At 39.0% G+C, this 26,350-nt stretch overlaps 1 protein-coding gene and 1 long non-coding RNA gene across 2 annotated transcripts in view; both read left to right on the plus strand.

The window, feature by feature from the left end:
• Nucleotides 1-26,350, plus strand: part of LOC139031729 (uncharacterized) — a 2,010,631-nt gene that overhangs the window by 1,257,183 nt on the left and 727,098 nt on the right. The window lies entirely within an intron of this gene.
• Nucleotides 14,363-15,609, plus strand: LOC110140032 (ubiquitin-conjugating enzyme E2 N). Its single transcript, XM_020898290.2, has one exon. It carries the CDS (start codon nt 14,411-14,413, stop codon nt 14,867-14,869), a length of 459 nt encoding a protein of 152 aa, XP_020753949.2. The 5' UTR covers nt 14,363-14,410; the 3' UTR covers nt 14,870-15,609.

The following is a 26,350-nucleotide window of genomic DNA, read 5'->3' on the forward strand; positions in this document are numbered from 1 at the left end:
TGCTCAAACTACTGAACAATTGCATTCATCTCACATGCTAGTAAAGTAATGCTCAAAATTCTCCAAGCCAGGCTTCAGCAATACGTGAACCATGAACTTCCAGATGCTCAATCTGGTTAGAAAAGGCAGAGGAACCAGAGATCTAATTGCAAATATCTGCTGGATCATTGAAAAAGCAAGAGAGTTTCAGAAAAACATCTATTTCTTCTTTATTGATGATGCCAAAGCCTTTGACTGTGTAGATCACAATAAACTGTGGAAAATTCTGAAGGAGATGGGAATACCAGACCACCTGAGCTGCCTCTTGAGAAACCTGTATGCAGGTCAGGAAGCAACAGTTAGAACTGGACATGGGCCAACAGACTGGTTCCAAATAGGAAAAGGAGTACGTCAAGGCTGTATATTGTCACCCTGCTTATTTAACTTATATGCAGAGTACATCATGAGAAATGCTGGGCTAGAAGAAGCACAAGCTGGAATCAAGATTGCCAGGAGAAATATCAATAACCTCAGATATGCAGATGACGCCACACTTATGGCAGAAAGTGAAGAGGAAAGTGAAAGAGGAGAGTGAAAAGTTGACTTAAAGCTCAACATTCAGAAAACCAGGATCATGGCATCTGTTCCCATCACTTCATGGGAAATAGATGGGGAAACAGTGGAAACAGTGTCAGACTTTATATTTTTGGGCTCCAAAATCACTGCAGATGGTGATTGCAGCCATGAATTTAAGACACTACTCCTTGGAAGGAAAGTTATGACCAACCTAGATAGCATATTAAAAAGCAGAGACATTACTTTGCCAACAAAGGTCCATCTAGTTAAGGCTGTGGTTTTCCAGTGGTCATGTATGGATGTGAGAGTTGGACTGTGAAGAAAGTTGAGCGCCAACGAATTGATGCTTTTGAACTGTGGTGTTGGAGAAGACTCTTGAGAGTCCCTTGGACTGCAAGGAGATCCAACCAGTTCATCCTGAAGGAGATCAGTCCTGGGTGTTCATTGGAAGGACTGATGCTGAAGCTGAAACTCCAATACTTTGGTCACCTCATGAGACTCATTGGAAAAGACCCTGATGCTGGGAGGGATTGAGGGCAGGAGGAGAAGGGGATGACAGAGGATGAGATGGCTGGATGGCGTCACCGACTCGATGGACATGAATTTGAGTAGACTTCGGGAGTTGGTGATGGACAGGGAGGCCTGGTGTGCTACGATTCATGGGTTCACAAAGAGTCGGACACGACTGAGCAACTGAATTGAACTGATATTTATATAGATTAGGAAACAATAGAAACAGTGATATACTTTATTTTCTTGGGCTTCAAAATCACTGCAGATGGTGACTGCAGCCGTGAAATTAAAAGACACTTGCTCCTTGGAAGAAAAGCCATGACAAACCTAGACAGCATGTTAAAAAGCAGAGACATTACTTTACCAACAAAGGTCTGTCAAGTCAAAGCTATTTTCCAGTATGATGCATGGATGTGAGAGTTGGACCATAAAGACAGCTGAGCCAAAGAATTGCTGTTTTCGAACTGTGGTGTTGGAGAAGACTCTTGAGAGTCATTTGGACTGCAAGGAGATCAAACCAGTCAATCCTAAAGGAAATCAGTCCTGAATATACATTGAAGGACTGATGCTGAAACTGAAATACCAATACTTGGACCACCTGATGCGAAAACTGACTCATTGGAAAAGACCCTGATGCTGGTAAAGATTGAAGGCAGGAGGAGAAGGGGATGACAAAAGATTAGATGGTTGGATGGCTCAATGGACATGAGTTTGAGCAAGCACCTGGAGTTGGTGATAGACAGGGAAGCCTGGCATACTGCAGTCCATGGGATTCCCAAGAGTCAGACACAACTGAGCAATTGAACTGAACTGAACTGAATGCCATATAATCTAAAAGGAAAATGAGGCATAAAATAGTTAAACCACTTGTACAAGGTCACACAAGTAGGAAGTGTTGAAACAAAGATTACAAATAGGTTGGACTGAGTGCAAATCTATTTTCTTTACTTTGGGGTCCTATGTTTCAAATTAGATCAAATAATTATTTTTATCTTCTATGGTGAAAATTATTATGGAGCTAAAAATAAAATCTGCTTTGTATTGTTGCTATGATTTGTGATCCTTATGTTTGTAAAGCAGGTTTTTCTCCTAAATTATTTTATACTTCCTGTCCTAAATACTTCCCATAGCAACATGCATTATATATTACTACTGTGATTTTATACATGGCAACACTAAGGAACCAAGAGATAGCTCCTTTCTTTGCCATGATTTGTTCCAAACTGAGTCTTCTGGTCTTAGGCCTTGCAAAGCCTTTTTTGATCATGGGCCATCCTTTACTACTAATGTAGGCTCTCTACTTTTGGTATTTTATGGCAATCTTCTACATCCATATATTGTTGTTTGCCAGGGGCTCTGGACTTCATAGCAGAAAGATCTGAGTATCAGCATGAACTTGAATAATACCTGTGAACTTGATATAAAAGTGATTGAAAGATTCTCTGAGTCAAATTCATCAAGAGCCAGCATGAGAGTCTAAAGGCATAGGCTGACATTTTCATTTCATAACCTCATGATATAGGCTTAAGATGTGACCCAATGTATTTAATAGACTGGTAATAAAGGATAATCCAGTTTCACCTTATAGGTAATTATCAAACACTTCAAACCTATACCATCAAGGTCTAAATGCTTGCATTGGGAGAGAGGGTGTGCATTTAGTAATATCATCTAAGTCTTTCAATATTATTTTATCTACTAGTCAGTGGCACATAATTTGACTTTCTAGAGCACTGTAAAATTCACCTTTTATGACATGCATTTAGGAAAAGAAAAGAAAATCATTTGGGCTATAGAAGGAAACATTGATTAGATTAAGACATTAAATGTCTGACTCTCATTCATCTCCCATATCAGTCATACCTATTTTGTTTGGATAAATCAGTGTAAAATCCAACTGTAGAGCATATACTATGTTTCTCTTGTGTATGTCTACCAAATTGGTTGTCTCTTGTCATACGCTTGAATCAAGCTTTCATATTTCTTTAAGATATTGTCATATGATAATGTGAGAATATGGCTTACATGGTATAAGCTAAATGATAAATATGTTTTGGATTTTACATAAGATGCAAACCAAAATGACTTTAATAAAAAGTATTTTGAATATTTATTTTCCAATGAGATGTCTGTGAAGTGAAGTGAAGCTGTTAGTCACTCAGGCATGTCTGACAATTTCCATGAAGTGAAGTGAAAGTGTTAGTTGCTCAATCATGTGTGACTTTTTGCTGCCCCATGGACTATAGCCCACCAGGCTCCTCTGTCCATGGAATTTTCCAGGCAAGAATACTGCAGTGGGTTTCCATTCCCTTCTCCAGGTGAACATCCCAACCCATGGGTGGAACCTGTGTCTCTGGCATTGCAGGCAGATTTACCATCTAAGCTACCAGGGAAGTCCTGTTAGATTTATATTTAAAGTATACAGGCTAAATCATTCATTCACTTATTACTTCATTCACCTAATGTGTAAATGTTTATTCACTGACTTCCACTACAGAGTACCTAATTTATGCCACAATTTTTAAAAATTTTATCTGATTTGTAAAAAAATTAATTAAGTAGACATTATACTCAATTTGCAACTACATAAACTGACTTCCAGTGAAGTTTATTTTTTCTTAATGTGTAATTGAAATTTGCTGGTGTCCAATTTATGATAGTAGTATTTAAAAAAGGAAAAACTCAGATGGGGCTCCTAACATGGACATTTTATGTGAAATTACTAATAATAAAGCAGCTGAAGACTTGAAAAAATTAAAAAAAAAATAAAGCACTGGAATTAAAGGAAAGAGTGGGGCCAGAGAGGAGCTTGGAGTTTGGGAGTTTGGGATTAGTGGGATTTAAACTACTATATATAGAATGAATAAGCAACAAGGTCCTACTGTATAGCATGGGGAGCTATATTTAACATCCTGTGATAAATCAGAAAACAATATGAAAAATAATACGGGACTTCCAAGGTGGTGTGGTGGTAAAGAAACTGTCTGCCAATGCAGGAAACGCTAGAGACATGGGTTCAATCCCTCGGTCGGGAAGATCCCTTGGAGCAGGAAATGGCAACTCGCTCCTGTATTGTTACCTGGAAAATTCCATGGACAGAGGAGCCTGGCAGACTACAATCCAAGAAATTGCAGAGAGCTGGACATGACTTAGCACATGCGCATGCACACACACACACACACACACACACCCTGAAAATAAAACTGAATCACTTTGTTGTATCTCAGAAACTAACACAACATTGTAAATAAACTATACTTCAATTTTAAAAAAGGAAAGAAATAGCTTTCCATGACTAATTCTTGACATTTTTAAAATTTTTATTTAAGGTAGTTATGCAATTAGAATATGTTTTTTGGCAAAGGACATATGTCAAACACCTCTGCATTTCAATCCCCTATGATGAAAAGGACATCTTTTTTTGGTGTTAGTTCTAGAAAGTCTTGTAGGTCTTTATAACCATTCAACTTCAGCTTCCTTGCATGCAGAAGTACCCATTTTACATGCTAGAAAGGTAATGCTCAAAATCTTTCAAGCTAGGCTTCAGCAATACTTGAACCGAGAACTTCCAGATGTACAAGCTGGATTTAGAAAAGGCAGAGGAACCAGAGATCAAATTGCCAACCTCCACTGGATTATGGAGAAAGCAAGGGAGTATCTACTTCTGCTTCACTGACTGCATTACAGCCTTTGACTGTGTGGATCACAACAAACTAGCAAATTCTTAGAGATGGGACACCTTACCTGTCTCCTGAGAAACCTTTGACCAGGTCAAGAAACAAGAGTTAGAACCAGATATGGAACAACGGACTGGTCCCAGATTGGGAAAGAGTATGCCAAGGTTGTATATTGTCATGCTGCTTATTTAACTTATATGCAGAGTACATCATGAGAAATGCCAGGCTGGATGAAGCCCAAGCTGGAATCAATATTACAGGGAGAAGTATCAATAATCTCAGATATGCAGATGATGCCACTCTAATGGCAGAAAGCAAAGAGGAACTAAAGAAACTCTTGATGAAAGGGGTGAAAGAGGAGAGGGAAAAAGCTGGCTTAAAACTCAACATTCAAAAAACAAAGATCATGGCATCTGGTCCCATCACTTCTTGAGAGATAAATGGGGGAAAAGTGAGAACAGTGATAGATTTTATTTTCTTGGGCTCCAGAATCACTGTGGATGGCCTGCTCCTTGGAAGGAAAGCTATGACCAACCTAGACAGTGTATTAAAAAGCAGAGACATCACTTTACAACAAAGGTTTGTATAGTCAACGCTATGGTTTTTCCAGTAATCAGGTACACATGTGAGAATTGGATCATACAAAAGGCTGAACACCAAAGAATTGATGTTTTTGAATTGTGGTGCTAGAGAAGACTGGGGGGTCCCTAGGAATGTAAGGCGATTAAACCAGTCAATCTTAAAGGAAATCAACCCTGAATATTCATTGGAAGAATTGATGCTGAAGCTCCAATACTTTGGCCAGCTGATGTGAAGAGCCAACTCATTGGAAAAGACCCTGCACTGAGAAAGACTGAAGGCAAGAGGAGAAGGAGGTGACAGAGGATGAGATGGTTGGATGGCATCACTGACTCAATGGATATGAGTCTGAGCATGCTCCAGGAGATAGTGAAGGACATGGAATTCTGGCTTGCCACAGCCCATGGGATCAAAAAGAGTCAGACATGACTTAGCGACTGAACAGCAAACACTTCTAGGAGATGTTTGGAATATACCAGACATATATTAGAGCTTGAAAAAGTAGGGAAAAAAAAAATCCTCTGTCCTTTTGGAGGGTATGTTGCTGCAGAGGAACACAGACGATAAACATAATCTCTAAGACATTGCTTAACATAGTAGAATGTTATAGCTGATGTAATAGTATAAGTGAGTACTAGATACAGTCAGTATAGTTGCCTGAGACAGGTTGGGGGGGATATTAACTGTGCATAGGACAGTTTGAGAGGTTCTCGCTGGGAAAATGACATTTAAGCCCAGACTTTCAGGAAGGTGCATAGGAAGTAGTGAGGACCACTGGGAGAAGGTTTCCCAGGCAGAGGGAAGAGGCACCATGAGGACTCCAAGTTAAGTCCATGCTCAGTATTCTCTGGTAAGCAAGGAGACCCCAGTGAATTAAAGGAGAATAGCAAACATAAAATCAGATTGATAACTAGGGGCAAATTGAGAAGGTATGTATAGGGGAAGGAAGAAAATAGGAAGCCACTGGAGAGTTGTGGCCAGATTTCATTTATGTAGGGGATTACTCTGGCTGCTCTTAAGACCAGAGTGCAAGTAGGCAAGAGTGGAGGCAGGGAGACTGCGGGTGTCAAAAGGCCAGAAATGAGGGATTCTGGTGGGAGTGACAAAGGCTGTCAAGTTCTGGATATGTTTGGAAATCAAGGTGATAAAATTTCATGATGGATTGGAAGTGGGGTGTGACCAAAGTGAAGGAAGAACGATCAATTTATGACCTGAGAAACTTGCCCAATCAAAAGCATGAGTTCAGCCTGGGGCCTGTTTGCCTTAAGATGGCTATCTTACAAGTGCAGGCATTAAGTAGGGGGTTGGGTGTGTGAGGTTGGAGTTCAAGGAGAGGTTTCTAAAATGACATGACACGTTGGAGAATTATCCCCATAGGGATGATGTTAAAAGCCATGAGCTTAAAGAAGATCACCAAGAAAAGGGGACAGATGGAAAAGAAAACAAAGGACTAAGCCTTGAAATATTCTGGTTTTCTGAGATCAGACAGAATGAACAAAAGTAAAGTAGGAGGAAAAACAAATAAGAAAGCATGGCATTATTATGGATGAGATGGTAATTAACTGCTTCAAATAGTGCTCATAGTTTGATGGAAGATGGAAGGACTGAAATTGACCATTGAATTTGACAGCAAGTAAGTCATAGGTAGCCTTCATTTAAACACTTCTGGCAGCATGGTGAGGATGAAAATCATCGGGATTAGTTTAAAACTGAAGGGAAGTACTGGAGATAGGCACAGATACAATATATTAAATTATAAAGCCAGTAAGAAGGAGAGTCATAGTTGAAATGTGAAGATAGGTTACAAAGTTTTATTTTTGTTTGTTTCATTATGAAAGAAATAAAAACAATAAGTTATGCCAATGGAAGTAGAATAATATTTTTTAGAAAAAGGATTATATAAGAGGGATGATAATTGCTAGACTGGTGGGAAAATGAATGTATGAGGAATGTGTAAGTATTTCTGACAATCACAAGAGCTAGGCTGAACTCATAATCATAATATAAAAGGAGAATAACCAGGGACTTCCCTGGTGGTCCAGAAGCTAAGACTCCTTGCTTCCACTGCAGGGGCCTAGGTTTAGTACCTGATCTGGGAACTAGATCACACAACAAACATCAAAGACTCCATGTGCTGCAACTAAGACCCAGTGCAGCCAAATACATGCATACATCTATAAAATATTATAAAATAATGCAAGACTAATCAGCCTGCTTTGTTTTTGTTTCTTCCTCCAAGCCACAGCCAAATGCCAGTTACTGGCATAGATTAAGTCCAGAATAGTATTTAACAATGGTTTTCTAAGTGGATTTTGCAAACAATGAGAAGGATCTGAGAACTCAGGCAAAGAAGTAATTAAGTTGGAATTTAAGATGTGTAAGAAAGGGATAGAGGGCTTGAAATGGACAAGGGATAGAGATGAAGTGATTAGGAAACGGTGTAATAAGTCCTGGTGAGGCTGAAAGGATTGTTGGGACTATTATAGGAAGTAACCTGGGAATGATGTTAGGAAATGATGTCAAGGGGTAGGGGCATTGCAATTATGGTAAATAGGATTTATGGAGATCCAGGGAGGGAGTGGCTAAGGTAGAATGGAGGAGGACAGTGTGTTTGGAGGAGAAGGTTGAGGTCACAGAGCTGAGAGGAGATTAGAGTGTTAGAAACTTTGTGGATCTATGTGTATATTAAAATACTCAAGTGCTAAGATAGAGTGATACTGGAGAGAGTGACAATGAATGAGAAAGGAAAGTGGTAGGATCTCAAGTTGAAGGTTTTCAAGGACTATGACAGTGTTGTGCCCATAAAGGCGTAACAACCAGGTCTTTGGAGAATAAAACAAAATATCCTGAATTTTCAGTGTATGCCAATTTTCATGATAAAAATTACCTCATGATGTCTTCAAGCTGCTAACGGACCATTACCAAAGACAGAGCTGGGTAGGAACATGCACAGTTAACTCCTATGAGTAGGTCCAAGTATGCTCCAGCACACCACTGAAGTGTGATATGAGAACAGTCTGGAAATGAGGTTCTGGGAGGCACTGATGCCAGCTTTTAGTTCAGTGGTGTCAGGCCTACATGTGAATAAGGAAATCCCCACATGTGAGGGCTGGGTGAGAAGCAGAGGCACTGGAAAGGGGAAAGTCAGTTTTCTGAAAGAGCAAAAAGTTAAAGAAAAGTTAAACCATACAGAGGAGAGTTTGAAGATATAGGAAGGTTTGCTGATGACAACTTACCCCTGATGATAGAACCTGCTGACTTCCAGAGGGTTCAGAGGAAGGAATTAAAGGCAAGAAAGGAAAGGAGCAAGACATTCTGCTTTATGGAGATAAGAGTGTGTCAAATGAGCAGTGATCTATGCATCTAGGATGTCTTGTATTGGAAGATAAAAGTAGCAGTGGAAGATATTAGGAGACCAGTTATCTTATTTGATAAGACTTTCTTATCACATCTATAGTGGCAGCAGGGGTGTGTTAGTGAACTTTCAGTTTAATTCAGTCCCTCAGTTGTGTCTGACTCTGTGACCCGATGGACTACAGCCCTGCAGGCTTCCTTGTGCATCACCAGCTTCTGGAGCTTGCTCACTCATGTCCATTAAGTCAGTGATGTCATCCAACCGTCTCATCCTCTGTCGTCCCCTTCTCCTCCTGCCTTCAATCTTTCGAAAGGTCTTTTCCAATGAGTCAGTCTTTTAGATCAGGTGGCCAAAGTATTGGAGCTTCAGCTTCAGCATCAGTTCATTCAATGAATATTCAGGACTGATTTCCTTTAGGATTGACTGGTTGGATCTCCTTGCAGTCCAAGGGACTCTCAAGAGTCTTCTCCAACACCACAGTTCAAAGGCATCAATTCTTCAGTGCTCAGCTTTCTTTATAGTCCATATATCACATCCATACATGACTACTGGAAAAACCATAGCTTTTCCTAGATGGACCTTAGTCAGCAAAGTAATGTCTCTGCTTTTTAATATTCTGTCTATGTTGGTCATAGCTTTTCTTCTAAGGAGCAAGTGTCTTTTAATTTCATGACTGCAATCACCATCTGCACTGATTTTGGAGCCCAGAAAAATAAAGTCTATCACTGTTTCCATTGTTTCCCCATCTATTTGCCATGAAGTGATGGGACTGGATGCCATGATCTTCGTTTTTTGAATGTTGAGTTTTAAGACAGCTTTTTCACTCTCCTCTTTCACCTCTTTCATCAAGGGGCTCTTTAGTTCCTCTTTGCTTTCTGCCATAAGTGTGATGTCATCTGCATATCTGAAGTTATTGATATTTCTCCCTGCAGTATTGATTCCAGCTTGTGCTTCATCCAGCCCAGCATGTCTCATGATGTACTCTGCATGTAAGTTAAATAAGCATGGTGACAATATGCAGCCTTGATGAACTCCTTTCCCAATTGGAACCAGTCCATTGTTCCATGTCTGGTTCTAACTGTTGCTTCTTGACCTGCATAGCGATTTCTCAGGAGACAGATAAGCTGGTGTGATAGTTCCATCTCTTTAAGAATTTTCCACAGTTTGTTGTGCTCCACACAGTCAAAGGCTTTAGCGTAATCAATGAAGCAGATGTAAATATTTTTCTGAAATCCTTTTGCTTTTTTGATGATCCAACAGATGTTGGCAATTTGGTCTCTAATTCCTCTGCCTTTTCTAAATCCAGCTTGAACATCTGAAAGTTCTCAATTCTCATACTGTTGAAGCCTGGCTTGGAGAATTTTGAGCATTACTTTGGTAGCATGTGAGATGAGTGCAATTGTTCGGTAGTTTGAACATTCTTTAGCATTGCCTTTCTTTGGGATTGGAATGAAAACTGACCTTTTCCAGTCCTGTGGCCACTGCTGAGTTTTCCAAATTTGCTGGCATATTGAGTACAGCACTTTCACAACATCATCTTTCAGGATTTGAAATAGCTCAACTGGAATTCCATCACATCCATTAGCTTTGTTTGTAGTGATGCTTTCTAAAGCTCACTTGACTTCACACTCCAGGATGTCTGGCTCTAGGTGAGTGATCACACCATCATGGTTATCTCAGTCATTAAGATCTTTTTTGTACAGTTCTTCTGTGTATTCTTGCTACCTCTTCTTAATATCTTCTGCTTCTTTTAGTTCCACACTGTTTCTGTCCTTTATTGTGCCCATTTTATATGAAGTATCCCCTTGGGATCTCTGATTTTCGTGAAGAGATCTTTAGTCTTTCCCATTCTATTGTTTTCCTCTCTTTGCATTGATCACTTAGGAAGGCTTTCTTATCTCTCCTTGCTGTTCTTTGGAGCTCTGCATTCTGGTGGATGTATCTTTCCTTTTCTCCTTTGCTTTTCACTTCTCTTCTTTTCTCAGCTATTTGTAAGGTCTCCTCAGACAAACATTTTGCCTTTTTTGCATTTCTTTTAAGTGAACCTTAGGAATATGTGACTAGGGTGTCTCTTGACCCTTTTGAGGGATGATATATTCTCATTCTCAGTAGGTGGGTGTCCTTTTGACACCCACTGATGAAGCTGAGTATATCTGAAGAGGTCAAAGTTACTCACATTGTGCAGGTAGCCTCTCTTTCTTAATTCATCTGTTTTTTTGTCTTCTGTGCTCCTCTACCCCCTCTAAATTGCTGGCTGGTCTCATATCACCCTGTTATAAATTTTTAAATTTATCTTGCTCTTGTTCCAACATGACTGAAAGCCTTGGGGGCAAAAATCCCTTTGGTCATCTCTAATTTCTAGTTCTATGTCAGTTGCTAACACAAGTCTAGGACATAGCCTTCAGAGAACGTTAAGGTGAATCACCACTGTAATAAGATTTATCATTTGTAGTTTACTGTAATAAGATTTTAGTATGTGCTCAGTACTACACTAAGGACTTTATAAACCTCATCATGTAATCCTCACAAACAAGTCTATTTTATCCCCCATTTTACAGAGGCTGAAACTGCAGCTCAGCAGATTAAGTGACTTGACCAAAGTCAAAAACTTAATAAATGCCAGAACCAAGGTCTTTTTGATTCAAGAGTATATATTTAACTTTTTTTTTTTTTACTAGCTCAGTTCTGGAGAAGCTAACTATGTCCATATGCAAATAAAAAATAAGAGTCTTAGCACTTCTTAAATATATAATGAAGTTAGTAGCTCAGATTATACTCTGAAATTCTCAAGCAGGATTAGATTTAGTATATGTAATCTTAAAGTCACCTGACAGGTTCAGATGGAACCAGGAGCATTCAAATGGAGAGGGGCTGCCAGCTGGTTCCCACACATCTGGTGGGGAAGCAATCTGATAAATTACCCTACAGATAAGCCAGATGTTAGACTAAATCAAGTAGAGTGACAGACACTTAGCAGTTGGAAAAAATACATTGTCAGTATCCAAATGCTAATGCATCGTTGTGAAGTGTTCACTGTAGATTTTTTTTAAGTCCAGAACAGAACATCACATCACTCTACTTGAACAATATAATTGAGTACCTACTATGTGATGTGCCAAATATAAAAATATATGTATATATTTTAAAAGCTGTAGTTTTTTTCCTTGTGAAGGTCAGAATTTAGAGGAGATCAACTTGTGATAACTATAGCATGGTGTATGAATTGTTTAACTGGTGGGGACATCAGTGTGGTTACTGATGACACACACTGGTTACAACTGGTACTACTGAGGATTTACAAAGTAAAATAATATTTTATCTGAGTCTTGAAATAAGAATCAGAGGTTATAAGTACAAAATCTAAGAGGTATCTTCCTGGTAAAATGAGTTCCGCATATCAAGGCAACTGGCATGAAAGGCAGAGCATCCAGGAGTTCTTCACTCTTTTGTTTCAACTAGAACCCTGACTGTGAGAAGGGTGATCATACACCTACAAAGGTAGCCAGAGCTTTGCATGCTGAGATAAAAATTTGGACATCAGAATGAGTTTCTTAAAGTCTGTCAACTAGGTACTCATTAAACCCCTAAGCACTGCTTAGGTATGGGGGAATATTCAGTTGGATAGGAAATGACAGGTCTCTATCTGCAGCGAGCTCAGGTACAGCTTAAGGAGAAGAAAAAAAAGATGCAGAATACTTAGAGAAAAAGTTGATTACTACAAAGTATGTACTGTTCAGTAGGAGCTCCAAAAGGGGCAAATTATTGTGCCTTGGAGTCGTCAAGGATAGCTTCAAAAAGAGCAGAGTTTTGAGATGAAACTCCAAGATAGGTAGGATTTAAATAACTATATTTATGGTTAATGGTTGCATCATGTTTTCAGTTGATGACCTCGGCATTTTCCATTTTACTTCCTTGTCCTTACATTGTTGTGACAGACAGCGAAGATCAATGCCTCGATTTCACATGTGCAGAAGCTCACAGGGGCTCAGTGACCATCATCAAACAGTCAGAGGGCAACAGGGGTGGGATCTCAGTGCGGATATGTCTAATTCCATGGTCAGGCAGCTGATTCTTGTTAACTGGGAAATTCTCAAAAAAAAAATTGATTGGAGCAGAGTGAGGAAAATACCTCTTTCTCCAGGAGAAGAGGCCAGGTTTGTATCAAAGTGTCAATATGTGGATGAGGGTGAGCAAACCTTCTTCGCTGAGAGAAGCCCTAGGACTCAGCGTGACTCAGAGAATGTCTGCAGGCGTGGCTGGATGTCAACCAACTGCCCTGAGGAAATAAGGTTAAGGATATTGAATCAGCTTTTTTTTTTTTTTTTGACTTTTTTTTTTTTTTTCCATTTATTTTTATTAGTTGGAGGCTAATTACTTTACATCATTACAGTAGTTTTTGTCATACATTGAAATGAATTAGCCATGGATTTACATGTATTCCCCATCCCAGTCCCCCCTCCCACCTCCCTCTCCACCCGATCCCTCTGGGTCTTCCCAGTCCACCAGGCCCGAGCACTTGTCTCATGCACCCAACCTGGGCTGGTGATCTGTTTCACCCTAGATAATATACATGTTTCAATGCCGTTCTCTTGAAACATCCCACCCTCGCCTTCTCCCAGAGTCCACAAGTCTGTTCTATACATCCGAGTCTCTTTTTCTGTTTTGCATATAGGGTTATCGTTACCATCTTTCTAAAGTCCATATATATGTGTTAGTATACTGTAATGGTCTTAAAAAAAAAAAAAGAAAAAAACTTATTTTGTATTGGAGTATAGCAAGTTAACAAACAATGTTGTAATAGTTTTAGGTGAACTGTGAAGGGACTCAGCCAACCATGCACATATAACCATTCTCCCCCAAACACCCCTCCTACCCAGGCTACCACATAAATGGAGCAGAGTTCTCTGTGCTATGCAGTAGGTCCTTGTTGGTTGTCCATTTTAAATACAGCAGTGTGTACATGCTTTATCCACTCTCTCAATACCCTCTTGCGGAGACAAAGCATAGTAGCAGATTTGGCCCAGGCTGCAGCCATCAGGAGGCAGGCCTCTGGTGGCTCAGATGGTGAAATATCTGCCTGCCGTGCCGGAGACCCAGGTTCAGTCCCTGGGTCAGGAAGATCCCCTGGAGAAGGGAATGGCTACCCACTCCAGTACTCTTGCCCGGAAAATCTCATGGACGGAGGAGCCTGGTGGCCTAGATAGTTCATGGGGTTGCAGAGTCAGACACGACTGAGCAACTTTCACCTCACTTAGTTTTTTTTGGAAAACCTCAAAAGATTTGGGGACTTTCTAACCCCAGTGATGTATCCCTCACTATAATCAGCATTGGCTTGAACTGACCTTCTCACAGCCTACATTTCTCATTAGCTGATTGCTTCTGGGCTACATCCTGGGAATCATTTTCTAATGAAAATGGGAGAGGAAGCACACACACCTGGAAATGTGTGTTTATTTCTCCAGCCTATTGCATGGCCCTTCTTGATTTTGGACTATCTTCGGAAATGGGAAAGTAAGCCTGTGCAGAAGGCTAGTATATTTTAATAATCCATGATGATCTGAGACCTTTACCTGCCTTATCCAGTTTAATGCCCAGAATAACCCTGAGAAGCAGGTGCTCTAATTATCCCCATTTGCACAGATGAGAAAATTAAAGTTCAAGATTTAAATAACTTTCCAGAGGAGAGCGGAGCCGGAGACGAGACCAGAGGCCGAACTCGGGATCTGACAAGATGGCCGGGCTGCCCCGCAGGATTATCAAGGAAACCCAGCGTTTGCTGGCAGAACCAGTTCCTGGCATTAAAGCAGAACCAGATGAGAGCAACGCCCGTTATTTTCATGTGGTCATTGCCGGCCCTCAGGATTCCCCCTTTGAGGGAGGGACTTTTAAACTTGAACTATTCCTTCCAGAAGAATACCCAATGGCAGCCCCTAAAGTACGTTTCATGACCAAAATTTATCATCCTAATGTAGACAAGTTGGGAAGAATATGTTTAGATATTTTGAAAGATAAGTGGTCCCCAGCACTGCAGATCCGCACAGTTCTGCTATCGATCCAGGCTTTGTTAAGTGCTCCCAATCCAGATGATCCATTAGCAAATGATGTAGCGGAGCAATGGAAGACCAACGAAGCCCAAGCCATAGAAACAGCTAGAGCATGGACTAGGCTATATGCCATGAATAATATTTAAATCGCTTCGATCCTCAAGTGTGCATCACTTCTCCTGTTCTGCCAAGACTTCTTCCTTTTTTGTTTGCATTTAATGGACACAGTCTTAGAAACATTACAGAATAAAAACCCAGACATCTTCAACCCTTTGGTGATTAAATGCACATTAGCAAATCTATGTCTTGTCCTGATTCACTGTTGTAAAGCATGAGCAGAGGCTAGAAGTACCATCTGGATTGTTGCGAAACGTTTAAAAGCAGTGGCGCCTCTCTGCTTTTATTCATTTCCCCCATCATGGTTTAAGTATAAAGCACTGTGAATGAAGGTAGTTGTCAGGGTTAGCTGCAGGGGTGTGGGTGTTTTTCTTTATTTTATTGTTATTTTTTTTTTTTGGTGGGGGGGAAGGTAGTTTTATTTTAATTTTATGGGCTCCTTTCCCCCTTTTTATGGTGATCTAATTGCATTGGTTAAAAGCAGCTAACCAGTTCTTTAGAATATGCTCTCTAGCCAAGTCTAACTTTATTTAGACGCTGTAGATGGACAAGCTTGATTGTTTGAGCCAAAATGGGAACATTAAACAGACATCACAGCCCTCACTAATAACATTGTGACCTTGCTGTCAAGTGTAGAATCCTCCCTTCAAGAAAAAGCTTGTGACCATTTTGTATGGCTTGTCTGGAAACTTCTGTAAATCTTATGTTTTAGTAAAATATTTTTTGTTATTCTAAAAAAAAAAAAAAAAAAAAAAAAAAAAATAAATAACTTTCCAGTGGTCATTATGGCCAGTAAGTGGTAGAGCTCAAATGGAACCCAAGTGAACTGGTTCTTACTCCATCAGACCACAACACGCCTTTTCTCATAATACAAAAGGAAAAACAAATACCTTTTTGAGGAAGACAATTAGAAACCAGAACCCAGGCCAGTGTGTTTTGGTTGAATGATGCTAAAACGGAGAATTCACTCCCTTGGTACTAAGATAACCACATGCTTTTATTCCTGGGTTAAAGAAGTGGCCAGTTAGTCTCCTCACTATCCCTCGTTCCCATTGGTCCTGTAATAAGCCACATACAGCTACCAGGCTAGGATATGCTATCTCTTAAAAAAATGTGTTTACACATAAATTTGTACATAGATATATAAATATAGACATGACTATGTTATAGCATATATTTTAAATTATTCTAAAAAATATATATATATATGTATATAATTAGATTTTTTTTTTTTACAGGATATTGTGTCAAATAGACTCAAAGACATTGATTAGAGAGCCCATTTGGCTCTCATTTTGAAGATGCCCCTTAGTCTGATTCTTCTGGGGAAAAGAAACTATGCTGACAGTATTGCCCCTGAGTTTCAAAAGATTTGTTGAAAAGGGGGCATTTTGTAGATTCTTTTTCTCATTCTTGCAAACATTTCAGAGAATTAAATGATCATAAAATAATGCACCAGACAGACCTGTGGTCCAGTCTGGTTTCAGCTGTTTGTTGGCCTCAGGATTCAGGACCTCTTCTTTGTAAAATTATAATATCTACCTCATAGGGTTGTCATGTGGATTAAATGAGAAAGTTTCCACAAGACCTCATAAAGTATCTAGTCCATTTGGTCATTTAAGTATATTTTGATTGTTGTTTTCAGTTTGAACCTGAAAATGTTTACAATGTTTCTTAAAAGATACCTGAGTATGGATATATATATTATTGAGCATTTCCATGTGCCATATATTATTGAGCATTTCCATGTGCCAGACATTTTGCAGACTGCTAGCTTGTCACCAAAATGAAGATAGATGGGGCCCTGTGCCCATAGTGTAGAAAAGGCAAATATAATAATGAAGATCCATCCTAAGTTGTCGACTAAGTTTTCGACTTAGTCCTAAGTTTTCGACTCAGGAATAGGATGGAATCAGCTAAGTCTTCTCTGGAGAAAAGTGAAACAGGAAAGGAATTATGAGAATACCAGAACATGGGCCTTCTAGGCAATGTTAAAACCTGCATGCATGTGCTTTATCAACACATGGTGGTATGTTTCTGATCCTCAGTAATCCAACTTATAGAGTTTGAGATAAATTTGCACCCCTTATTTCTGGCTGTACTTTCATCTCTTATTATCTTCCCTCTTTCTAAACCATGTGAATATATGATGGAAAGACTCAAATACAAGTGGCTAAATAAAGTAGACATTTTTTTCTCTCTTATTCACAAAGCTATCTGGACATAGGTTGTTCAAAATAGCAAGAACCTTCTATTTGGTCTTCTATAATACATAGTCTTTTATCCCATGGTATCCCATTACACAATATGGTATCTGTGGCCCCAGCCATCACTTCCCCATTCCAGCCAGAAGAAAGGAAAAATGGGTAGTGAAGGACATCTCACCCTCATTTCAAAAGACATTTTTCAGAAATGACACATCTATGTACAAGGAGGATGATAAATGCAGTATGTATTCCAAATGTCCCCATATTTTTTAGATGGGGAACCTGAGGAGCAAAGAAGTTAAATAATATAACCAAAGTCAAATAAACAACAAATGGCAGGGCTCACATTCAAATCCAAACAATCTAGCTACAAATCCCACTTTCTTAGGCACTAGTTCTACATATTTTTTCTCTGTATCTCTAAAATGATTAAATTTGTGTTAAATTTTGAAATTTATAATGAATCAGGAATTGGTCAGCACCAAAAACTGGAGAAAAGACCACCTCTGAGCAGGAAGGATATTAAGTATGAAAGAAAGAGTGAAAGACTCAATGTCCTCATCTATAAATGGGAAAAGGCATCTCTCTCTTCCCAGAACTGTTCTAAAGAATCAGTCAGAGCAAGCGTGTAAGAGCACATGTCCCAGTGCCTAGCGTGTTGAGACCACTCAATAAAATTGTGTTTAGACCAAAATCATGTCTACAAAAGATTACACAAGAGCCTTGTAGGATCAGTTAACCTTCTGTTAGGGGACGGCATAATTGAGGCTGTGCTAATGATGTAAGTGTTGATTTTACCAAAGCATCACATGTGGTCTTCTGTAAAAATTCAATTGCAGACTAAATTCCAATTGTCTTGGAATTGGATTGAAATGTGGCCGGAGGAGAGCAATATAGGGAATCTCACACCAGCAATGTGTTTTGTAGAAAGGTGTTTAAATGGAGGACAATGATTCTGAATTGTGTCATTATCATTAAAAAGTATTTGTATGGATGGCTTAATATAGTTTTGATCGCTTAAAACCACCAAGCCTATATTAAGCATGCTAACAAGAAGACTTCCCTTTTTACCACCTCTATCTAACGTAAACACACTTGAGTAAATTTATCATATTTATCCTCAGGTTTAGATCCTTTCCTTTTCCTGCAGCTGCCCAAGCCATACATTGGAGCATAGAATCCTAGAAGTTTAATCTCTATTAAAGATCAGTGTGATCAGCTCAATTATTTTAAATGTGACCTTACATGAGTTCCAGAAAGAGTAACCAACTTCCTAAACATCACCCAAAATCACTGAGGTTGAGATAATAGATTAGTTTTTGGATCTTTGGATTACAGGTGACTCAAAAAAGTCGGTATCGAAAGTGAAGTTATTTTTTCCATAGTTCAGGGCACTTGCAATGTTTCAGCATTAAAGAACCCAAAGAACTTCAAAGACATGAAATCATGAACACCAAGCAGAAAATAATTTTGAGAAACATATAGTTAAGTTGTCTTTATCTGTATCCGTATAACATTTTAACTATCCCCTTACTTTCAGTTTATCCCAATGCAGTAATGTTACCTCCTTATTAATGTTAATGACCCTTCCCCTCTGTCCTGGTTATCTTTCATTTACCTCTGTAGATCTGCTTTCACTGTCTGCCTTTTTCTGTCCTGCTCTGGCAAACCTTTCCTTTGACCTCTGACTTTAAGTTGGGTTCAGCCAATGGAAGGCGCTGGGAGTAGGTGAAAGGGCATATGGAGGGTGAATTCACCATGGTTACCCACATCCCTCTGCTGAAGGCCACATATGTGTCAGGCTGCTTCCTCCTTACAGCCACGCTCTTCAGGGTTCAGTTGTGTGTCTTCCATTTATCTGTTCATGAGCAGTAAAAACTCCTCTGGGTTACTAGCCTTGGTACACTGCACTGTGCCTATTTGGTTTCCTTAAGTTCAGTCAGTTGTCCTTTCTTAAACTCTCCTAAATTTATACCATGTTCTTCCTCCAGGACCCTGGCTGACACAAGTTATAATCTATATTCTTTCTTTAAACAATGTGATGTGCCTTTTAATGTAAGGCATAAATAAAATCTTCAAGTATATTTAAGATTATTTCTCTACAAGCAAATTATTTTTTAACAAGTAAAATCTCAGTGTATTTATTTGCAGTTTCTGGTACATATTGGTACCCCATACTATTTCCTAAGTTAAAATTTATATATTCTATTAAATTAACCTACATTTTGTCCAAATCTCTTGAACTTGAAACTATGTGGAGATTTTTCCTTATTTTATGCAGTCTTTAAAACATTCCTGAAATAGATATTATACTCTCTGTTTTAGGAAACTGGGACTTTCATAGGGAGGATAAGTGACTCTTCGCAGTGCGTGGAACTAAGAAAAGTATCAACACCGTGCCATTTAGCAAATATACAACCCACTGCAATGAGTCACAAAGAGTGACTAGCATTGTAGAACTTCATCTGCAGTGTTGGAAAGGTCTTTATTCTCCTTTCTGTAGCAAGAACTCTAAGGGGAATAGAAGGAGCAATATGCATTCCATCAATATGCATACACAAAATTCAGAGGGGCAAGCTTTCTTTAACTGCTTTGAATGCCATGTATAATTATCATTAGGAGAGGAGGATAAGTTTCAAACCAATCCGTGCAGATTTTAGAGAGGTTGATGACTTAGAAAGTGTTTAGATTTGCGCTCAGGACACTTGCTAGATGGATGCATTGGGAATTCATTTGAATACTTCTGGTCCCCAGTGTACCACCTCTGCATGAGATGTCTATGTTGCCTTCCACACTGTTAACTCAAGGACAAGGTTTATATTGTATTATTCAATTTGGGTACCTAGCACTCTATACATATAGAGCATCAATAAGTACCATAAGTTTGGGGAGAGAGACAGCCAGACAGACAGGTGTATCTCACAGACTGCCTCAGGTTTATTGTTCCAGGTTAAAGATAAACTATCATGTGGAAGAATAAACTTTAGGCCTGCTACTCAACTTTGTGATGAAATTTCCCTTTGTAAATAGTGTGCTTAGTCACTCAGTTGTGTCCAACTCTTTGCAACCCCATGGACTGTAGCTCACAAGGCTCCTCTGCCCATGGGGATTGTCCAGGCAAGAATACAGGAGCGGTTCGCCCTGCCCTCTTCTCAACCCAAGGGGGTTAGGAAGGGAATCTTCCCACCCCAAGGATCGAACCCAGGTTTCCCACATTGCAGGCAAGTTCTTAACCTCTGAGTCACCAGGGAAGCCCCTTTTAAAGTAGAGACTAGGATAAAACTCATTAGCTATGGTATAAAAACAAAGAACAACATGACTAATAATTTTAAGTGGCATGCACGTGGTTTAAGTATTCAACCACTTCAAAATAAGGTATTAGAAAAGAGGAAAATTGGAATCATTATTAAAAAGGCAAGGAATATTTTCAAATACTTTATGTGCAAAATTTTGCCAGATATGAATAAATGATATAGTCCTGAATTTAAATCTGATTGATTTTCAAAAAATTCTAACCCTTCTTTATCCCCACCCCATTCCTCTCTCTCTCCCTCTTTTTCCTCTCACTTTTCCTTTTTATAAATTTTTTAAATGGGGATGATAATAACAATGTTCCTGATCCTATATTATAAATGCTAAATAAATGCAAAGTATATAAAGTATAATGCTAAATAGGTGGTAAATAATATTTATTTCTAATATTTTTATCATTAAAGGCATCACCATTATCATCATTTAACAAAGCATTCAAGTATTAAAGTAACTATTACTTTAGTATTACAGTAGTATTTATGAAGAATCTACCATATGCTGGACCTCATACTAGATATTTTCTAGATCACTGCATTTATGCTCAGATCAGCTGTGTAACAAAAGATGGTGTAATAAAGCCAGAGATCATGGCTTTACAGCCAGAAACATTTAGGTTCAGATATTAGATCTGCCACTTATTCTCTATGTGACTTTGGTAAATTGCTCATCATGTTTGTCTGTTTCTGAATGCATTTGTAAAACTGAAACAACCATTATTAACTTGTGGTGATGATAGGTAGGGGTAATACAAGTGTCTATTAACATGTGCATGTGTGACTACATGTATAAGTGTATGTATGTGTGTGTGTTTAGTTTAAAGAGCTTAAATCATTCCTTAAACTTTAATTAATCATACTATTATGATCTTCCTATAATCATAAATGAGGAAACTAGACTTGGAGAAATTTTATGATATGCCCATGTTCACATCAAGTTGTAGAGCCAGCATTCAAGGTCAAGTGAACTTAAATATCAAGGCTTTTGTTTTCTGCACTTCACAATAATGGTTAGACAGTGTCTTTGCAGAGAATTCAATGTGGAATGAAGTTGAAGAAAATCAAATGAATACTCTCTACTTTTTACAAACTTAAATTTCACAAGTTCCAGTCTATCTTAAAATGAAATTGCTTTATATTGGTTATCTTTTTGGGTTACCTACTGTCCTTGATCCATCATTATTTTGTGGGACTTCCCTGGGCATAACCTACTTAACTTCACTAAAGGGACTGCTGTGTTTTGGTAAAGGCTAGCAGGAAACAGGATAGATCTACAAAGGGAAATTTATAAATAAAATTAATACATAAATAAAAGTCCACTTTTCCATTTTTAACCTAATTTCCAAGGGGAAAAATCAGAAAAATTGGAGCAGAGGGTTTCATAAAAGTACAAAGGCCTAGGATTTGCATTGATCTTAATATGTATTGATCCTGTATCAAGAACTTTACATATATTAATTCATTTAATTCTCACAAGAACCTAAGAGATAGGTGTAATTTTCATTCCCATGTTAGAGACAAGCCTACTGACACATAGAGAGGTATCTTATACAAAATCATAGATCATATGATATTACCAAACCAAACTCTGATTCATTTGCGACAAAGTCAGTCTACTGACAGTGGGTTGTGATGAAGGAAAGCACTGCATTCATTTGCAGGGCACTAAGAAAGGAAAATGTGCAGCTAGCACTCAGATGACCTAAGACTTCTCAGTATCTTTTGGGCAAGTGTTTTTAAGTGATAACACTAGGATTGAGGGGCCCAGGATGCATGATTAGCTCATGGATTTTTGTTGTTGTTGTTTTGACTGCTTGGTGGTAAGGTAACAAGCTAATGTTTCAATCATCAGTCTTCTGATTCCAACCAGTCTGAGGTCTTCATGCTTGTGATCAGCATGTAGTCACGATCTTCCACTGGGTGGGTCAGGGGAGGGAGGTCTTGGTTTCTGCAAAGCAGCTCAGAGCTATGCATCAGACTGCTACCTACATTCCTTGAAGAGGGACTAGGAATCCTGTGACTCTATTGTTCAAGCTCTTATTACTTTTCTTGCTTGAAACTGCTTTTCCTTTCCTTATTCATTTTCTCACTTGTCTAACCATTAGCTGTTTGAGTCTGCACTTTCAAACTTAGGGAAGGCCTGGGAGACTAAATTGTTTCTTCTTACAAACAAGAAGCTAGGGACACCAAGGTATCTGTCACCAGGAAGGCCCTGAAGTATACCAATCTGTTTGAATAGCTGGTAAATGGCAAAGCTAGAACCTAAATCTAGGCAGGTTCTGCCTATACTAGCCATCAGGATAATTTAAGAAAAATAGGTTTTTAAGAAAAATAGGTTTATTATAGCTGTCATTATTTCAACTCTGTTTGACTACTATTTGGTAGGTACTATTTGGTAGGTACTTGCTAGAAGCAAAGCACAACTTCACACACCGGAATAGGAAAAATAAAACAGTACTGCTTAAGAATTGGGTAGAGATGGACATATAAACAAAGCAATGAAATTCAGAAGGATCAAAATTCTCAATCCCAGGCTTTTCTCATCTTATATACTTTGTATCATTGGAAAAAAATTAAAAAAATTCTAGTTTGAAAAGCTATATTGCTTTCAACTAAAGTAAAGATTGATTGGGCGATTTCTTTCTTTTTTATTTTAGTAAGACAAGTTTGAGTCAAAATCAATATCCAAAAGAGTTCCAAAGAGAAAGAGATGTTCTCTGAGTACAAAATCTGTGAAAGGAGAATTCATTTCAATGTGAATGGAGTCATCTCTGAGTGCAGCTTCAAGCAATTCAAGTTGTAGTTAAGCCTATTCAAAACAGTATGGGGTTTCAGGAGAACCCAGGAGAGGAGAAAAAAGTCAACATGAGTCACAGTCTTCTCATGGCCAGATTCTCAATCCCTTTTCCCCACCAGAGCTGAATCAGTTGATTTCTAAACCGCAAGATACAAATAATTTCTCCACTCACCCTTTCATAGCCTCTCTCTTGGTAGCTGGAATTTAATTAGGCTGTATTCTAACGCAGGGACTCAAACAACAACAACAACAACAACAACAAAAAGACCCCCTAGCCTTTGCTTCTTCTTTTTTTTTTTAAATTTATTTATTTGGCTGTATGGTTCCCAGCTGCAGCACTAGGGATCCTCAATCCTCGGGGCAGCATCCCTAGTTAAGGCACGTGGACTCTTCAGTTGCTGGATGCGGGCTCTGTTAGGTGCAGCATGTGGAATCTTTAATTGTGGCATGCAGGATCTTCAGTTGTGGCTTGCAAATTCTTAGTTACAACATGTGGGATTTAGTTCCCCAACCAGAGATGAAACCTGGGCCTCTTGCCTTGAGAGCTTTGAGTCTAGACTTCACCTGGACCACCAGGGAAGGCCCTAAAGCCCCTGGCTTTTGCTTCTCATGAACTTTACCCCTCTTTTTTGTATCCCCTAGTTCTAATACCTGATTAATGTCTGATATGTTTTTGTCAATCACTTAATATCTTTGTCATTCTGAAGTAGTGCTAGACTCTACTCCTAATGGTGTATCCTTGCAGTCATGGTTATTCATTTCGGGATTAATTTGTCTATTCATCATCCATTTGATTAAATTACAGGAATGAAGTAAAATATAGAGCTACTCTCCTAAGAGCTCAAAGTCATGTTGGCAAGATAGAGCAGTACGTGGAGCAATTTGAGGATTTCGTACTTACATGATAGAGTGGTGTGTGGAGAGCCAGAGGATCGTAGAGCAGGGGTGCCTGATTCTTTCCCGGGGTTTAGAGAAGACATGTTGTAGGGGGCGGTTCTTGGGCTAGATTTTGGAGAACTGGTGGAAATATTACCAGCAAGAGCAGGAACAAAGGAAATTTCATGTGGAACAATAGTGTATGGAAAGTGTGTTAGCTGCTCAGTCATGTCCAAATCTTTGCAGCCCCGTGGACTATGTAGTCTACCAGGCTCCTCTGCGCATGGGATTCTCCAGGCAAGAATACTGGAGTGAGTTGTCATTCCACTCTCCAGGGGATCTTCCTAACCCAGGGATTGAACCTGGGTCTCCTGTATTGCAGGCAGATTCTTTACCATCTGATCCACCAGGCAAGGAAGCTCTAGTGTATGGAAAAGCATGGAAATGGTAAGAAATTTGACATTCTCAAGGCAAATAGACTTCTAAAAGAAGCTTTAAGAGGAGAGGCTAATATTAATCTTTAGAAAGGAGACTAGATTTAGTCAGGGACCAAATTCTGGAGGACTCCATCTTGAAATGTGAATTTGGGAAACTTATTTCAAAGTCACAGGACAAACTTAGCTGAGAAACACATGGTCATAGCTTGTATCAGGATTCTGCTTCTCCATATCCCACTGTCATGACAAGAGACCTCAGAGTACACAATAAGAATTAAAGTAATTAGCCTCCAACTAATAAAAATAAATGGAAAAAAAAAAAGAATTAGGCAGAAGTGACCTTTAGTATTGGCTGTCTGTTTCATTAACTATGCAAGCTTAACCCACAGTCTTATCCTTTTAAGACCCAGTTTTGTCAGTTGTAAAATTTGAAAATCTTCAACCTCCTAAGCTTGCTATTTTAAAGTTAGTTAGCATTAGTGTAAGTTGCTCAGTTGTGTTTGACTCTTCACAAAATAGTAGAATAGAGTCTACTACTTTATGTAGCCCACCAGGCTCCTCTGTGCATGGAATTCTTCAGGCAAGAATACTGGAATGGGTTGCCATTCCCTTCTCCAACTGATCTTTCTGGGTGAGGGATACTGACCTCCTGCAGTGCAGGCAAATTCTTTACCATCCGAGCCACCAAAGTAGTCAACTTAACTATTTTAGAATTGGAATTTTCAATGCCTTCTGTTGATCTTTTTATTCAGTTAAATAGTATAGTAAGGACCTGTGACGGTTACTTTTGTATGTTAGCTGGACTCAGCTAAGGGATGTCTAGATAGTTGATGCAACATTATTTCTGAGTGTGTCTGAGGGTATTTCTGGAAGGGATTAACATGTGAATCAGTAGACTGAGTAAAGAAGGTTTCCTTCACCAATGTGGGTGGGCATCAACCAATCCACTAAAGAAGTGCATATTAATAGAACAAATTAATAGAACAAAAAGGTGGAAGAAGGGCACATTGTCTTTCTGAGCTGAGACCTCAATTTTTTTCTACCCTTGGATATCTGTGCTCCTGGTTCTCAGGCTTTAGGGCTTGGATTATACCAGTCTTTCCTGATTCTTCAGCTTGACGATGGCAGATTGTGGGGCTTCTTAGTCTTCATTACTACCAGGCAAGTCCTGTCATGTGTGTGTGTGTGTGTGTGTGTGTGTGTGTGTGTGTGTGTGTGTGTGTGTGGCTTCCCAGGTGACACAGTGGTAAAGAATCTACCTGCCAGTTCAGGAGATGCAGGAGATGTGGTCTTAATGCCCAGGTCAGGAAGATCCCCTGGAGTAGGAAATAGCAACCCACTCCAGTATACTTGCCTGGAAAACTCCATGCACAGAGGAGCCTGGTGGACTACAAGTCCATGGGGTCGAAAAGAGTCAGACATGACTGAGTGAATGTGCATGCACATATTAATATGTGATATTCTTAATGTTTTAATATATGATATCATATATATGATAGCAATGTTTTAATATATAATGTTTTAATATATAATGTTTTAATGTATCATTATTAATATATGCTATTATTATATTGGTTCTATTTATCTGGAGAACCCTGACTAATCTAGCATCTCCCATGTGCCAGCTACTATTCTAGAGGGTACAACAGCGAACAACAAAAAGTCTCTGTCCTCATGGGCTATTATTCCTGGGCTATTATTCCTGCAGTTACTAGCACATAGCAGGTACCCAATGAATATGTGACAAATTAATGAATATGCATTATCAAGTTTCCTCATCATCCAGATTCATAAATACCCCTTTGTGCATATAAAATAAGGACAGAGTAGCTCCCTTAAGCAGTTTGCTCTGATCTGAGAATTATTTTTAGCTTTGACAACACGG

This window comes from Odocoileus virginianus, chromosome 28 (genome assembly GCF_023699985.2).
Source record: "Odocoileus virginianus isolate 20LAN1187 ecotype Illinois chromosome 28, Ovbor_1.2, whole genome shotgun sequence".
Lineage (NCBI taxonomy): Eukaryota > Metazoa > Chordata > Mammalia > Artiodactyla > Cervidae > Odocoileus > Odocoileus virginianus.